Source organism: Argopecten irradians, chromosome 5, assembly GCF_041381155.1.
Source record: "Argopecten irradians isolate NY chromosome 5, Ai_NY, whole genome shotgun sequence".
In the NCBI taxonomy this organism is placed as follows: Eukaryota; Metazoa; Mollusca; class Bivalvia; order Pectinida; family Pectinidae; genus Argopecten; species Argopecten irradians.
Genome location: NC_091138.1, coordinates 38593400 through 38610769, shown reverse-complemented (window position 1 = coordinate 38610769; position 17370 = coordinate 38593400). Strand labels below are relative to the sequence as shown.

Below are 17370 nucleotides of genomic sequence, written 5' to 3'. Positions count from 1 at the left end.
ACAAGTAATCATCTACATACTTTTTGGAGCTGCAAGGTTGGAGAATTTTCAATCAAGTATAAGTAAAAGCTAGTACCACATGAACCCTATCTAGCAGATTAGAGTTCTTTAGTTGATAGAGAAAACGAAAGCTAGTACTGGTACATACACATAGGTAGCTACCACCCTGCCATACAGTGTATTATATACCCACCAATTTATCCCCATTAGTACGCCAAGGTATCTGTCTATATCATATCAATTGGGATATTCCAGAAATCAGGGAATAAGCCTAGAAGATCCACTGGAATTACATACACACCCTTATCAGATATTTTTGGATAAGGACAGTCTATATGTTACCTAACCCAAATAATTTATCTATTCTAGTCCCTTGTTTTTTTCTTGCTTATTTGGGAATTAGTATTTTGACCTCATAGTGGGGAGTGGGAGGGGATTCAGAGATAATGAAAACAAATTTTTAAAAGTACAAGAGATCCCAGAGGGATCTTGGCGCCCACCAAAGAATGATCTATGTCTGACAACAGAAAGAGGGATCTTTTCCCTGCTTTTCAAACTTTTACTACATACTATATATGAACCTTGAGAAAGATCTTTTCAGTACTTTCTGAGATATGTAGCAGTAACAAACTTCAATTATCAAAATTCAAGATGGCTACCTGTCGATCATCTTGCTGACCGATCTGTCCCAAAATGCAATATGCACAACTAGGGTCGTAGGGGAACCTACATATAAAATTTGAGAAAGATTCCTTCAGTACTTTCTGGGAAATAGTGTTAACAAACTTTAACTATCAAAATCCAAGATGGCCGCCAGTCGGCTATCTTGTTGACCGATCACTCCCAAAATGCAATATGCACAACTAGGGTTCAAGGGGAACATGCATATGAAATTTGAGAGAGATCCCTTCAGTACTTTCTGAGAAATAGCGGTAACAAACTTTAACTATCAAAATCCAAGATGGCCGTCAGTCGGTCGGCCATCTTGTTGACTGATTGGTCCCAAAATGCAATATGCACAACTAGGGCCCTAGGGGAACCTATATATGAAATTTGAGAAAGATCCCTTCAGTACTTTCTGGGAAATAGCGGTAACAAACTTTAACTATCAAAATCCAAGATGGCCGCCGGTCGGCCATCATTGTTGACCGATTGGTCCCAAAATGCAATATGCACAACTAGGGCCCTAGGAGAACCAACATATGATATTTGAGAAAGATCCCTTAAGTACTTTCTGAGAAATAGCGGTAACAAACTTTCACTATCAAAATCCAAGATGGCCGCCAGTCGGCCATCTTGTTGACCGATCTGTCCCAAAATGCAATATGCACAACTAGGGCCCTAGGAGAACCAACATATGAAATTTGAGAAAGATCCCTTCAAAACTTTCTGAGAAATAGCGGTAACAAACTTTAACTATCAAAATCCAAGATGGCCGCCAGTCGACCATTTTGTTGACCGATTGGTCCCAAAATGCAATATGCACAACTAGGGCCCTAGGAGAACCAACATATGAAATTTGAGAAAGATCCCTTCAAAACTTTCTGAGAAATAGCGGTAACAAACTTTAACTATCAAAATCCAAGATGGCCGCCAGTCGGCCATCTTGTTGACCGATTGGTCCCAAAATGCAATATGCACAACTAGGGCCCTAGGAGAACCAACATATGAAATTTGAGAAAGATCCCTTCAAAACTTTCTGAGAAATAGCGGTAACAAAACTTTAACTATCAAAATCCAAGATGGCCGCCAGTCGGCCATCTTGTTGACCGATTGGTCCCAAAATGCAATATGCACAACTAGGGCCCTAGGGGAACCTACATGTGAAATTTGAGACAGATCCCTTCAGTACTTTCTGAGAAATAGCGTTAACAAACTTTAACTATCAAAATCCAAGATGGCCGCCAGTCGGCCATCTTGTTGACCGATTGGTCCCAAAATGCAATATGCACAACTAGGGCCCTAGGGGAACCTACATGTGAAATTTGAGAAAGATCCCTTCAAAACTTTCTGAGAAATAGCGGTAACAAACTTTAACTATCAAAATCCAAGATGGCTGCCAGTCGGCCATCTTGTTGACCGATTGGTCCCAAAATGCAATATGCACAACTAGGGCCCTAGGGGAACCTACATGTGAAATTTGAGAAAGCTCCCTTCTGTACTTTCTGAGAAATAGCGGTAACAAGAATTGTTAACGGACGGACGGACGGACGGACGGAAGGACGGACGGACGGACGGACGGAAGGACGGACGGACGACGGACCACGGACGAAAGGCGATTTGAATAGCCCACCATCTGATGATGGTGGGCTAAAAATGCATTTCTGTAATTAGATGAAATTTGAAATAATTTGAAACTGGGAATGGGACACAATCAGCCCCCATTAAAGAGTCCAATTATACACTACACAACTACAGCTAATGATCATCCATATTATCCACAAACATGACAAAGATCTGCTCTACAAAACTGTTTATAAACTACATCCTACCAATTGTTCATCAGGAAATGTGTGTGTGGGTGTATGTAACCACCGATTTGATGCCAAATACATGGCCGCTGACCTAGTAATTATCTTACACAATAGGTCTCTGATGTAAGTAATGTAAGCTATGAGGGAGTTATAATGGCCAGACTCCAATATGGCTGTGATCACACCTGGTACCAACACTCTCTCAGCCATAACTGCCAGATCCTGTAAAATCTAACACCAGTATACTATATAATACATGTATATATACTCATATATAATACATCTGACATTTCACCAACTAGGGGCCTAACACCATCTTATAGATTGGGTAGACGTCAGTATAAATTATTTCTTGAATGTCAACGAAAACTACTGAAAATTTTTAGAGTACATGCATTCAAATGACAAAAAGTGTGTACCTATATATATATACCAGCATGTTTAAGTGACTTTAAAATTAGGTGTTTTTAGCTCTAAATGCAAACAGTTAATATAATTAAAATAACCTGACACAGTAGTAAAGAGGCAAAGCTACAACTTAATATCAAATCATTATTTGGGATAGGGCCCCATCATCACTACCCTCAGGTTTTTTTTTCTTTGAGGGCATAACATTTATTTTTGACCTAAAATTACATAGTACCTATAGGGTTAACAGGTTGATGCTTATAGTGAAGCAATATAAGTGAAAAAAGATCTCTTAGAAAACAAAATAATTTAAACATACGTGTTTCCTTCAGTTTAATAATCTGTTGTTAGAATTAATTGTATTTTAAGAGGTTCTTTTTATGTAACAATTAAGTCATACTAATCCAAGGACACCTGGGAACTATTAAACATTAGCAAATGGTCTCTAAAATTCTAAATGTGATAGCTTTTGCCATTTTCCAGACTAAAAAGAAAACATTTCAGCATTTTTTTCCACAGTTCACGTGAACCTTGAACTCAAAGAGAATGTAAACAATATATATATATGGAATGTGGGTAACCTAGACATATATATTAACTTCCTTGTACACTACCATGAGAGTTCATACATCTTGTACACAGTCATTCAGGCTGATGGCCCATCAACAACACTTGACAGAGGATTCAACTATAGACTTATTCACTATACATATAACCCTATACAATACTTCTGGTACAATCCAGCTGGCTTCATCTTGTAAGATTACAAGGACATCGACAAGGATACACACAGAGATAGTGTTCACATAGATCTCTAATCATAAGGAAACTGTAGCTTGACACGGGGAAATTTGCCATTGTTTTAAAAGGCAGGATATGATGTTGGTGAAAAAATAATTTCCTGTATCACAAGACATTTAATAGTCAGACATTTCATTTCCTTTTTTGTTTTTCTCCTAATGATTGACAATTGATATATTGACATCACAATTGAACAGGTTTAGGACTGTTATTAATGTCTCAAAGTTAAAACTTCCTCATTATGAACATGTCAGCATTTTCAAAATTTGGACTTTGAATTTTTAAAACTTTTTTATATTCTGAAATTGTTTATTTTACCGAATGTATTGTAGTACACACTCGTGAATGTCCTGATTGAAGGCCACCAGCATGAGCCTGAGTCACCAACACTGACTCATGGTTGGACCACAATACAGTTTGTGATACACACATCCATCACACCCTACCCACCTGGACACGGTTTGTCCGGCTATCTTCCTAATTATTACCCAAATTATATACAGCCATTTCCTGGGTCTGTATTGTTTTCATTGGCAATGTTGCTACACATTCCTATAACCAGTTACGTCTGAAAATAAACCATCCTTCATGGAGCTACCATATGTTGTGTTAACTGTTATTATAACATCATCATTTTGTGTGTAGACTTTGAAGATACCTAGTAAATATATATGTATAAATAGAAGTTAAGGGAAAACATTAAATGCAGTCCTGCTGAGTCAAAGATGTCCTATCATAACTGAAACTGTGGCACTAGGGTGCTGATCCAGCTCTAATACAGGTATATAGGTATATACTCGGTATATATACATGCATGTATCTTCTGAACCTGCTCCATCAGCTGGGTGAGCAGACTAGCTATCATACATGCTAAGTTGTATATCTTCTGAACCTGCTCCATCAGCTGAGTGATCAGACTAACTATCACACATGCTAAGTTGTATATCTTCTGAACCTGCTCCATCAGCTGAGTGATCAGACTAGCTATCACACATGCTAAGTTTCAACAACAGAAAAAAGAAAGCAGTAGTGATCTAACTTAAAAATAAAATTCTTTGCAATATTGATGTAGAGGTAAGGTTAGGGATCAAAACCAGTATCTTTGGCTCAGAGCACTAGCTGAAAGCATATCATCAATTAGCTACCATGTCACTGATGGTCGGCCCAGTCCAGTCCTGCTACACTCCAACTTTCACAAAGACTAAATGTTATAAACCCTTAAATACCATATCACCTTTATTGGTGTTTAGCTGGAGGCTGATCCTATAACAGGAGAGGAAAAATAGCAGCAGCGAGACCAGGGTTCAAACCCGAAACACTACATACAAAGTACACTACATACAAAGTGTATGTAGACAAATGCTGTACCAAGTGAATACCCAGCAGGTTATAATGAAACACTACCGGTATACGTAGCACTGTGCAGGATCCATGCTTAGTACTGTTGACATGGTTGTTATTGTAAAGAAATGTTTGTGTCAAGGGCTATAACTCCAGCAATATACATTAGCATGATGGAAATTATATCAAGCCCATGAACAACCTCATCCAATACACATTGCTTTATAATCATGAAACCTGCTCTCTAACGATCCAACAATAACAACACCATAGGGCGATGAGTTGAGTCGTATCTGCATTTTATATACATTCTGTAGGTCTGGTTTTATAATAAGAATTGTAAGATTGCAATATTGCATAATCTATTCTGCAGTAAATAACTATATATTACTGTATGTAACATTAGAGGCATTTTTGATACATTCTCATAGACTAATATTCTATCATCAGCACATCAAGAATTTATTATAATATATGATTAGTATAAGTGCAGACTATATAAAAGATGCAATCTAATGAAAATTAGACCTTCTCTGTCACTCGAGCTCCCCGTAGACCGCCCACTCGTAGAAATGTGGGGAGTGACATAGAAGGTCTAATTATAGATTGATGAAACATATGCAATTTGATAATATCATGCAATTGATCTCTGTATATAGTTAATCAGTATTCATTCTTATTCTACCATATTTTGCAATACAAATACCGGAACTGTACATAAAGACAATTACTGATTTATAAAACAATAACATCTCATATGCATGCATGTTGTATAACACTCAGGAAGATAGATGTTTAATGCCAGAAGTACCTCATGATCTTATCAAATATATATGCTGAAAATAAGTTTTTAAACTCATAGGCAAATATCTCATAATTCAAATACCAAAGAATTAGTTATCAATATTCTATGAAGAGCAGATGCATTCTAACTTCTACAATACATTTTCATTGTGAGAATAAAAGAACAAATAGATTTTTATATTTTGCCTTAAATTATTAAAATACTAATTAGTTAAAAGACTTTGTGAAAACATGTTTCCTTGGAAAACTAGTATGCTGCCATAACAAACATAATAATACAGTTGGAAGAAAAAACTCATTAAAATATCATGAACGGTAAATTGTGAATTTTTAAATACACAGAGATATGCTTGAATTTAATTGCTTTCAAACTGAACATAATGTATAAAAACATTAAACTGGCGAGGTACAAAATGGTTTGTATACACCACATATCAAAACAGTAGATTATAAACAAATAACTCATTCAGATAGAACTACATGTCCTTGGATTAAATATTGGCATTTTATCAGCTTTACCGAAGGCAGGAAATACATGTAAATGTATATCATGTACGGTGCATAGATTACTGTTGTTTGTATATTCTTTACTTTGTATCTTACCTATAGAGATGGAAAAAGTCAGTCACTCCTTTGCCCAAAATAAAACTGTGAGACAAATAATTAATGTATGGAATGTTTGGCATTTTTTCATTAAAAACTACCAGGTATACGTAGCTTATGACGCTTAGCTACATTAGCAAAGGGAGAAAGTGAAGATATCAGATACATATAGGAACAGTGAATTAATCCAAAATTAGGCCTATAGACTGTATTTGGAACAAAATTTGCATATGGAAACAACTCTGAAATACCTGGGTAAATTATGCACCAAATACATAATACAAAGATAATATTGAACTGGAAATCATTCATTCATCACTAGGTTGAACATTTTACTGACAGTAAATGTTAGTTCAGTTTATGACATTCACCATTAAATTTCAACTTTCAAATTATTTTATCAATAGAAAATTGTGATAGAAAATCATGAAAGTATATTCAGATAGAAGGCATTTTCCTCTAGATTTTATCTTGAAATTAAAGCTTTATAAATACAAAATGTATAATTTTATACAAAATTATATTTCAAATATAAACAAGGATAACTGCACGTAAGGATCATGTAATTCATTGACAGGTATAAACTATACAAATATTTATAAATTGAAACACAATAAATAGAAAAATAGCTTATTTAATAGTGAAAATAGTGGAGTTGGTGATAAGTTGAAAGATTGCTAGAGAAAGTGCGAGGTAAAATCACTAGAAAGGTAGGCAGAGATATGGTCAAAGATGAGGTTTGAATAGATATCATGGATATGATGATGGGTAAAGCAACTTTAAGATATATATGAAATAATAATATAGATTTTTGTTTGTTTGTTTTAACATCCTATTAACATTTGACAGTGTCATTTGAGGAAGTTACAGGTATAGGGGGTGGAAGAAAGCAGGAGTATCCAGATAAAAACCATCAATCAACAGTCAGTTCCTGGCAACTGCTACACATAGGATTCAAATTTGTGACCCAGAGGTGGAGAGCTTGTGGTAAAACAGTTGAAATTGGGACATCTTTTCCACTTTGACACCATGGCCATAGGAGCAGGTTTGTCGGGTGATGATGGAAATATGGGTGACTGATGGAGGTGGGAACTGGGGATAGTGTAGCAAGCAAGATAGGAAAGGGATGATGATAAGAATCAGAAATTGGTCGGAAGAGAATGGCGATAGCAGTGAATAATAAAAGAAGTTGGAGTAGCATTGAATGAGGTTGGGGTGGTGATGGATTGTGAAATTGAAAAAAAGTATAAGAATGACATCAGATGTGTGATGGCAAAGAGCGAAGACGGCCGTGAGTTGTGGTTTAAGGTTTAATGGTACAGAATAACATTGTAGGAGGTGGTTAAGTGGTGAGGTTGAAGATGAGGGGATGATGGGAAAGGCCAAGGATGGATTTGTGAGAGGGAATAGGGATAGGGATCCTAATATAGATTATCATCATGATGGGATGTTGGGGATCAGATGGTCATGTGTGGATGGAACTTTGAAGGGGTACATAGCAATGGTAACATATGGTAAGATGGAGGGGAGAGAGGAAATGTTGGAACTTGATTAGATGATGGGAGGAAGCTTAAGCTGGGATATGGCAGGAGATTGAAATTGTCATGAATGGTGAAAAAAGAAATGGATGGTGAGGGATGTGTGGAAGAGATAGGGATGTCATAAAACAATAAGGTCATCCATTAACCCCAGATCTAGACTTAATGAAGATAATATTGACACAGGAAAATGATATTTTTTACACAGTTTTAGGTTGATCAATCATGATCAATGCTTCACATTTTGACCACCACTGTGTATAAGAAATATGTATGACCATCTTGCATACAGACAGCAAGAACCTGATCCTCACTCTACAGCTGATCACACAATAGCTGCAGGCCTAGGAAGTTCATAAGTCAAGTACATATACAATTGCATGATTTACATGTGTCATCATTCGGTAAAAATAAACAACTTTTTAAACATATTCTAAAATGTATTGGTTCTACACATTATATGGGAAAATAGGGAAATTGGTTCTAGATAGTGCAACAAAGCTAAAAGAGGTTTTTTAACTAGTCTATAGACTTGGTGGAGAGACAGATACACCTGTTTGCTGGTTAACATCTGTCATTTGTGTTGCAGGAATTGGATCATCATTTGCCTCTAACTAGTGTAGAGTTTTATAATTATATATAAATGGATGAACATTATGATGTCGGATTGTCAGAAAGCATTCATAGATAACATTGTAAATGCAATTCAGTGTTATAGTATTGATTATACTAAGTTGTCATGTAAAATTTGGCAAGCTTCATGAAATTACAGTATTAAAATAAACATGCCATGCTAATATGTATGATGCTATTCCATCAATTGATAGCAATCAGGGGTTCAAAAAATATCATTGGTTCAATAAAAGACTGAAGTGGAGACCATGCTATTAAGTATAAGTGGATTTATATATGCTTGTGTTATATACGTAATCAGACAGCATTTTGACAGCAGAATTATTACTCTCTGAAATGCCCCACCTTCCCAGATTCTGATCCGCCATTTGCTTCACACGGAGGAAATTCTTCCTCAGATTCTCCCGCTTCAACATTGTGTTGTTTTATCCTGTCCACCTCCAACGAATAAAGTTAACTTAAAACCATGGGTTTCAGTATTTCATCTGCAATTTCTGTTTGAGTGTCATTTTCACTTTAGACCACAGGCGACAGACATGTTCTTTCGACGATTGACAAAGCGGTTTTCATTGGTTCGTTGTAAAATTATCATCCAATCAAATAACGTTTCTCTTGTGTTGTAGGAAGTGGATTATTGGAACATGGCAGACCTCGTGGAGCAAGTGTTACAGAAAGAGATAGAAAAACAAGCAAGTTATAAAACAATCGAAGTTACGAAAGATATCGACCTTGAAATCGATGAAGGAAATTTGCTTGCTGTTGATACAAATCCGTTCGACACAAGACGATACAAGTGAGATTTGGTTTTCGGCAAATATTCTATTTACCACACGTGATCATCGACGAATAACACTATCAGCATAGGATGGCAAAGGGAATTCCTAACTAGAAATATCTAGCTAGAAGTCCCGTCCGTCGTATTTAATATGATGAATTATTTCAGTATCCATAAACAATACACCAGTTGAGCTCGATTGAAAAACCATTTTAATTTAAATAAGCATTTATTTAATAATATTTTAAGTTGTATGAAATAATTTACAATCATAACATTATCAGTAATCGACAGGCCATCCTCGATACTTCAGGGGTTCCGATCACCTACGATCTCTACACCCCTGGACTATCTCATAGTAAAACTGAAGACAACTCAGAGGAAAAAATCTGAACCAATCACAAGCCTGCAAGCCTTCCGTTGAAGACTACAGTGGGAGCAACACCCAACTTCAAAGCCTAATAGTCAACCACAGTGTACGGTTATACGATAACGGCTGTTTTGGTTTTGATGTACATCAAAGGACTAAATTATGTGTTCTCTCCTGTTGCCTCCAGTTTTACTATGAGATATTTTTATTAGTCCAGGGGTACAGACATCGTAGCCTACTAGGTGATCGGAACCCCTGGAGTATTGAGGATGTCAACATCCCAGAAACTGTTATAACAAGGATAGCACAAAAAATTGCCATTAACTTTGGGATGATTTTATGACAAATCAATGAAATATAACAATTTTGTTACACAATTTATACATTAGCAAATTACAAGATAGTCCTATATGGTGTACATGTGCCTACAGTTTGCTTTAGAACTGGTTGAGAGATAAATTATTTCACTATTGTTTAGCTGATATAGTATGTTCACTTTATTTCTTACCTCATGAATGCTGGTTGATTGTGATAGAGGCTAAGTGGTTAAGATGTTCACTGAATTGACAGTATGTTATACATAAAGGCCTCATGATACTGCATTGGGTATAAAGTGTAACCATGAAAACAGTGTCCAATCATTGATTCATATTGTGGCATTTTTTTTAACAACATAACCACATAAGATATTGCTGTACAAAAGTGATGGCAAATACATGTAACTATATAACATAGCATTTTTGTACCAAATTAGCATTGGAATTATTGTTTCTGAATTTCAGGTCAAAGAAAGATGAATATTTGAAAGCGTTAGCAAGAGATAATGCCCAGCTGCTAATTAACAGAATATTTCAGGTAAGTTTTATATTATGTGTCAATACAGCAAAAAAATGTAAACGACTGGTTTCACTGTAGAACTAGAAGCGAGCTGTCCAGATGTATTAGGTTTGATACATTGCACCTGTATTGAAATAAATGTTATCTGGCTATCTTATTTGCTGTCACTTTATTTATTTGTTATAATGTATTTTGGTGCTAGTAGAAACACTGCATGTAGGAGCTGAAGGATCATGCTCATGTAGAAATAAATATTACATATACAATACATGTATGTAAAAGAATGCATGGTTTTAAATGCTGTAAATTTAATCACTGCCTCCACCAAGATTGAACTCGGCACCTATGGCTTCCTAGCTTAATGCTCAACCAAGCTAAAGAGAAGAGATGTCTATACTAGAGCTAGTACTCATCAGGGTTACATGAATATATTTGTCCAATATAATGTGAACTAATACATAAAACATTCTTTAAATTAATTGAATTTTATTGATTGTTTTACTTGCAGAATAATTGAAATTTTTATTTTGATATTGTTTTAGTTGCCAACAGAAAAAGAAGATGGAGTGGTAGTAGTAAAGGTGAGAACTGTAATTTTGTTTTTGAAGTTAAAACCTGTTGATGTCTGTGATTGTCTGAAACAAGAGTACTTATATATTTACTAGATGTGTTACTGAGGGTACCTTTTACATTATTATGGAAAATATAAGTGAATGGAAACTCAAATTTTCAAACCCGGCGCCTGTGACTCTATATCAATATGTTCGGTATATTCTTTTGATGTGAATCTTGTAATAGTGATGTGTACATATTTATTCTTGCAGTTACCAGATCCTAAGGTTCTGATTCCAAGAGGAAAGCCAGTAAGTGGTTCAATCTGCCTTCTTAACCTTCTCATAAATAGTCTTACATAAAGATCTAGAAATTACATGACTTTGCCAATTCATTCATATTTTACATTTGTTTTACTTTTATATTGGTTGTGAAAATAGTTTGCCAAAAGTTAAAATATTGAAAAACTAAGCGTTAAAATTTATGGCATCGGGTACTTCTAATTTAGAATGTAAATGTAGTTTATAAATGTAGTTTATGATGTTTATCAAGTTTGTACTTTGTCAGCCGACTAGACACTTCTATTTTGTAGGTTCCAAAGGCCAAGGCTACAACAAAATGGGAGGAATATGCCCGGATGAAGGGTATACAGAACAGGAAAAGAAGCAAGATGGTGTGGGATGAGCAGTCTAAGGTCAGTATACCACAGTGTAGACTGGTTTGCTCTTTATCAGTGTAATATGTGACCACATGGGGTTTGCTGTTATAATAAAATTAGCACACAGTGGATTTCAGTGTTGGAAATTAGCCTCTCTTTACAATACTCCAACTTCCAAATCAGAGTCATAATGAGGAAAAACGGTGTTTTAAACGATGGTTATAACCGCAAGATACTTTATCAGATAGACTTGTGTAGCCATAAAACATAAACACTGGACGTACGAAAAGGGGATATTATATGCAATCACATGCACGGTTGAAAACGTCAGACCATACCAGCTTTTCGAGGTGGCAATCGAAAGAAAAGTTTTTGACAATCGACTAAGCGGTATGTTTATTGTTTTGAGACAAGCTCGTACCTCACACTATTCTGTAGACATAGTGCCTATTATATCAAAATATAATAAAATAAAACATAGATTCCCATTATCATTTACGTTTGATAAAAAGGATCAGATGAAAAGTATCCCACTATGGGCCATCGTCCCACGTGATCCTTGATAAAGACCATTCCAATATTGCTGCCCCCAAAAACTTTCACACCTAAGGACTCTCGGCCCCAAGAGAACAACATAGGGTTTACTGTATATGTATACTTGGGACGAAATGTTGTTTATACTTGATGCAGCAAGGTGCAGAACCTACACGTTGGTCGTGAGTACAACTGATGGTATACAGGTCACCTGAACATGACATGTGACCCCCCCTGGGACGCTTGTCAGATCCTCTAATCACGAGCTGGAGTGGTCATAAAGATCTGTATTTTAATCAGATTTCCTATCACAGATTGCTATTCACAGTCGTGGTTCCCTTGTTGACCACCAATCTCTCTACGGCAAGTTGCTCCCATTCTGACTTAGAATTAGAGGAGCTTGTCAGCAACTTGATCCGTGTATTAGCGACCGCCTCTGAAACTTGTCGTATCGAGTGGCTTTTGGAGAAGGTCTTGAGGACTTCACACTTGAGTTGAAGTTTCTAATGTCACCTTCGTCTCCTGGGTGTTCTTTGAGCAAGTGCTTAGCCAGAGCATTAGAGAGATTACACACTCTCTACTTGGCGCCTGTGTTCCTGGAACCGGGTATAGGCATTTCGGCCGGTTTCACCAATGTACTCGGCCACTGTGTTGTGCTTGGCACAGATTTTGCATGTGGCTTTGTACAGCGCACCGGACGGAAATGTAATGACCCACCACCAGAACCAGGGTTGCTCTGACACAACACACACTCTCCTCTCGTTGACACTCATCACCAAATTTAGTGTTGGTACGAACAAGTTGCTGCTTGATCGTCTGCCCATCACCAGTTTCAACCACCCTGATATTCACGTCAAGTCTGGGCCCCTGTACCGCTGTCACCCCTCGTACACGTCTGGCAAGTTCTGCACCAGGAGTTGATGGTACGAAAATTACGGTGTCAGCTGGTCGAAACCACGAAGCCTTTTTCACGTTCTTCCTAGACCTGCGCTCATTCTCCTTCCAAGATCTATGCCGATATAGTGGCGTATCACCACGCTCAGAGGATTGTAATATTGGATGTGATAATAATACAGCTATTACTATTTCTAGTGAATGTAAGCCAAGTAAACACACCAGAATGATAGATGTTTCCTACCTAACTACATATCCTAATTATCCTCCTAGTACTTGAAGAGTTAAAAAGGCAATCCAATTGCTGTCATTTCTAAAATTTACTGAGAAAAAAAATTCAGGCATATCAAAATAATTATCCTGGTCAATCTTTCGCTAAAATCTTTTTATATAATTTTTGGTTCATTTTGTAATGTCAAGTTTTGAATCATTAGATAAATTAAATTCACGTCACCTGGGAAGGATGAATAATCTCAATTTTTTCAAGTTATTCTCAACACTGATTCATGGTATTTACTAGTCCTAATATTTACCGACTTGAAGACTAGTTTCCTATAACACTGTCCCAACACTGTTTCATACTATTTACTAGTCCTATTATTTACTGACTTGAAGACTATTTTCCTATAACACTGTCCCAACACTGTTTCATACTATTTACTAGTCTTAATATTTACTGACTTGAAGACTAGTTTCCTATAACACTATCCCAACACCGTTTCATACTATTTACTAGTCCTAATATTTACTGACTTGAAGACTATTTTCCTATAACACTGCCTCTGTTTGTATAACAGGAATGGAAACCAAGATGGGGCTACAACAGAGCTGGTGACGACACTAAAGACTGGTGCATCGAGGTTCCAGATAATGCTGGTAGGGTGTAGTACGATCAAGTCATTAAGGCCTGATTTCCTCCTCCACTAAAGAGTAGCATGACAATAATACTGGCTGTGGAGAGTAATAATAAACTCTAAAGAAATAAACAACTTTTAAGTTCTTTAGTGATAAATTATAAAATGCAAGTCAAATCCAACATCCAATATTAAAAAAAGATTCCTGATCGTAAATGAATTCTTTTTAAGTTACCATTGTTGTTTTTCATAGATCCATATGAAGACCAATTTGAGAAGAGACTAAAAGCCAAATCAGAAAGGACAGCCAAGAACGAGCTACAGAGGCTGAGAAACATAGCAAGATCACAGAAAACTAAAGGTATGTTCACTAGATCAAATATCAGGTTCACCTCATTTTTCACAGGATTACCTCCCTTCATCAGGTTATTAATACAGCCAAACCAGAGATAGCGAAGGGAATGGAGAGTACAACAGGGCTTCTTAGGCTTAGTGGCACAATTTTTTTTCTTTTCATTTATATTTGCATAATTTATTTATTAGTATAGACATAATATATTAAAGTGACCTTGCAGTTTCCCCTAGTGTTAACGGTTTATTCCATGTTTGTACAGTTCCTGGTGTTGGGTTGACCCCTACGGAGGCTCCCTCCAAGGACCACGTTAGTAAGGCTCTAGCTGTAGCCAAGAGGTCAACAGCATCTATAGGAAAATTTACAGAATCTCTTCCTAAGGAGAAACCCTCAAAATACACAGGCAAGAAACGCAAGGTAAGCCCTCTGTGTTTACATGTATGTTATCCTTTTGTAACTGGAAGGAAATAGTTATGGTTGTTCATTAGTACATTGCAGCATAAAAAATAAGTTTCATATAGCAGGCAATTTTTGCTGGATGATATATAAATCATAATTATGTACTCTTATAACCATACAAAGGGATATCAATGTATTAAAATTTAATTTTCGTGTTTAAGTCAAAATAGCTGAAATTTTGACCCAATCATATACAGGACCCTGTCCTAGCTTCCTTTTATCCACACAGAGTGCTTGTACAGTCAAACTCATTAATTAGAAAGCTAATATTTAGGTTAGGCAAAATAATAGTCAGGGAATAGCACATCACTTTTGTAGAAGCAAATAATATTGGCCTGTGTACTCTGTGTAAAAATCAAATAGAAAGCAACATATCTGAGAAAATGTAGGCTATTTAAATTCATTGGAATGGAAGTTGAAAAAAAACCCAATATCATTATTGTTGAAATTAGAAAATATTAACCTAAAGTTGATTGGATCTTTTCAGTTTGAGGAAAATTATGGAAATGTGAAAAATGAGACAACAAAACAGCTGGACATTCTGCAGAAACTTAAAAACAAGGAACCTGTTATAGATGTGACGAGAGCTGTCAACACACAGATGATGGAAGAAAATAGTGAAAGGTAATATTTACTTTAATACTGTGAAGGCATAGGGTAAGATAGAATATTATATTAAAGGGTTATAGGTCTGACTGAGGTTTTAATAATGAGTGGGTTTACTTGAAGGGTTTCTGTGTATTCATGGGACTCATGAGATAGTTAGTCTGATGTCCACGACTAGTAATTTTATCGCTGGACTAGTGCCAATTATAATGAACTAGTCCAATTGGACTAATGGCTCCCCCCCCCCCCAATTAGCGTTGGTAAATATAAATTTTTAGCTCGGCTATTCGAAGAATAGGGGGAGCTAATGTTGTCACCCCGGCGTCGGCGTCCCATTTCATGTTAAAGTTTTTGAGCAAGTTTCTGTTTCGTCAATTGTTTAAGCTTAAGTTATCATAAATGTTTATGATTTTATTTTCCTAATGTGTATGGATGCTGAACGTGATAATACAACCAATTTGGGGCCCTTTAGGTTTTTTTTGAGTCTGTTAATTTGTCATATTTCCATGTTAAAGTTTTTGAGCAAGTTTATATTTTGTCTATTGTTTAAGCTTAAGTCATCATAAATGTTTATGATTTTATTTTCCTAATGTGTATGGATGCTGAACGTGATAATACAACCAATTTGGGGCCCTTTAGGGGGTTTTTGAGTCTGTTAATTTGTCATATTTCCATGTTAAAGTTTTTGAGCAAGTTTATATTTTGTCAATTGTTGAAGCATAAGTCATCATTAATGTTTATGATTTTATTTTCCTAATGTGTATGGATGCTGAACGTGATAATACAACCAATTGGGGGCCCTTTAGGGGTTTTTTGAGTCTGTTAATTTTTCATATTTCCATGTTTAAATAGTAAATACTTGAATATCAACTTCTTCTGAATAGGCGAGCTTTGCTGTTCTCCAACAGCTCTTGTTATTTTTTTTTTTTTTTGCAATAATTTCTGTCTGGATCCATCATTTTGTGAGAATTTGCATCCAGACTGTAATATGGGTCAAAAATTAAAACTGATCATAACTGAAGTGCCGAAACAAAACTGTTAAATATTTAATTTTGACAAGTGATTAAATAGCCAGACTAGTAAAATTGTGGGGTTTACTAGTCCAAATGAATAGAAACATAAAACAATTAACGTCACAAAATCGCCGTAAAGCTTTATGGAACTTTGTTAGGTTTCTGTGATCTAAGAGAAGATTTTAGGAACATGTCAGAATTTTTTTTCCCTTCAGTTCAATACCAAGAAGCCTAAAGGACAGTGGTGTAATACTATGATAATTGCTTATCTTAACCACTTCAAAAATTCATAAATGTTGTTATGAATATGAAGATTTGTTAACTGTCTTACAGAAACAAATGACCTTGCAATATAAAAAACAAATTCAAAATTCTGAATGTAAAGTTCTTGTATGTATTGTATCAACGCATGGTAATTTGAATGGTTTTCTCATTGTTGTAGTCCTGCGAAGAAACCTTTCAAAGGAAAATCTAAAGGATCTCGAGGAGGAAAGAAGGGAAAAGGAGGAGGAGGAAAGGGCTCGTTTAAGGGTGGAAAAGGGTCATTTAAGGGAGGAAAGGGATCATTTAAAGGAGGGAAGGGCTCATTTAAGGGAGGAAAGGGTGGTGGAGGAAAACGAAAATAATAATTATTGTTAAAGGTTAATGTATTATGATAAATAAAAAATGAGAAAAAAATTGAAAGTAGTTTTGTATTTGTTCTTAAGTGTTTCTATTTGGCGACAAGCTTAGCTATCTTTGTATGCAGAAATTTCAAATTGTTTTTCTATTTCAATCAAAATTATAAACTTTGTGGTTATTTTGATTAATAAGCACTTTCAATTGTCTAATCGTTATTTTGAACTGCATCATCACAGCTAATGT

The 17370-nt window shown here is 35.9% G+C and overlaps 2 protein-coding genes across 7 annotated transcripts in view; one reads left to right on the top strand and one right to left on the bottom strand.

Moving 5' to 3' along the window:
- LOC138323781 (rho GTPase-activating protein 44-like) overlaps positions 1 to 9169 on the bottom strand; it is a 45570-nt gene extending 36401 nt beyond the window's left edge. For all 6 annotated transcript variants that reach the window (XM_069268620.1, XM_069268621.1, XM_069268623.1 and 3 more), the window contains exon 1: positions 8948 to 9169. In XM_069268620.1, coding sequence (XP_069124721.1) covers positions 8948 to 9018 — 71 coding nt within the window. In that variant the 5' untranslated portion in view covers positions 9019 to 9169. The remainder of the gene's footprint in view (positions 1 to 8947) is intronic.
- A 56-nt stretch (positions 9170 to 9225) lies between these two features.
- LOC138323783 (ribosome biogenesis regulatory protein homolog) lies at positions 9226 to 17171 on the top strand. Its single transcript, XM_069268626.1, has 10 exons — positions 9226 to 9395; positions 10530 to 10602; positions 11127 to 11165; positions 11409 to 11447; positions 11729 to 11830; positions 14020 to 14098; positions 14330 to 14437; positions 14691 to 14845; positions 15375 to 15511; positions 16949 to 17171. The coding sequence occupies exons 1-10, from the start codon at positions 9244 to 9246 to the stop codon at positions 17130 to 17132; spliced, it is 1068 nt and encodes a 355-aa protein (XP_069124727.1). The 5' UTR covers positions 9226 to 9243; the 3' UTR covers positions 17133 to 17171.
- The last annotated feature ends 199 nt before the right edge of the window (positions 17172 to 17370 follow it).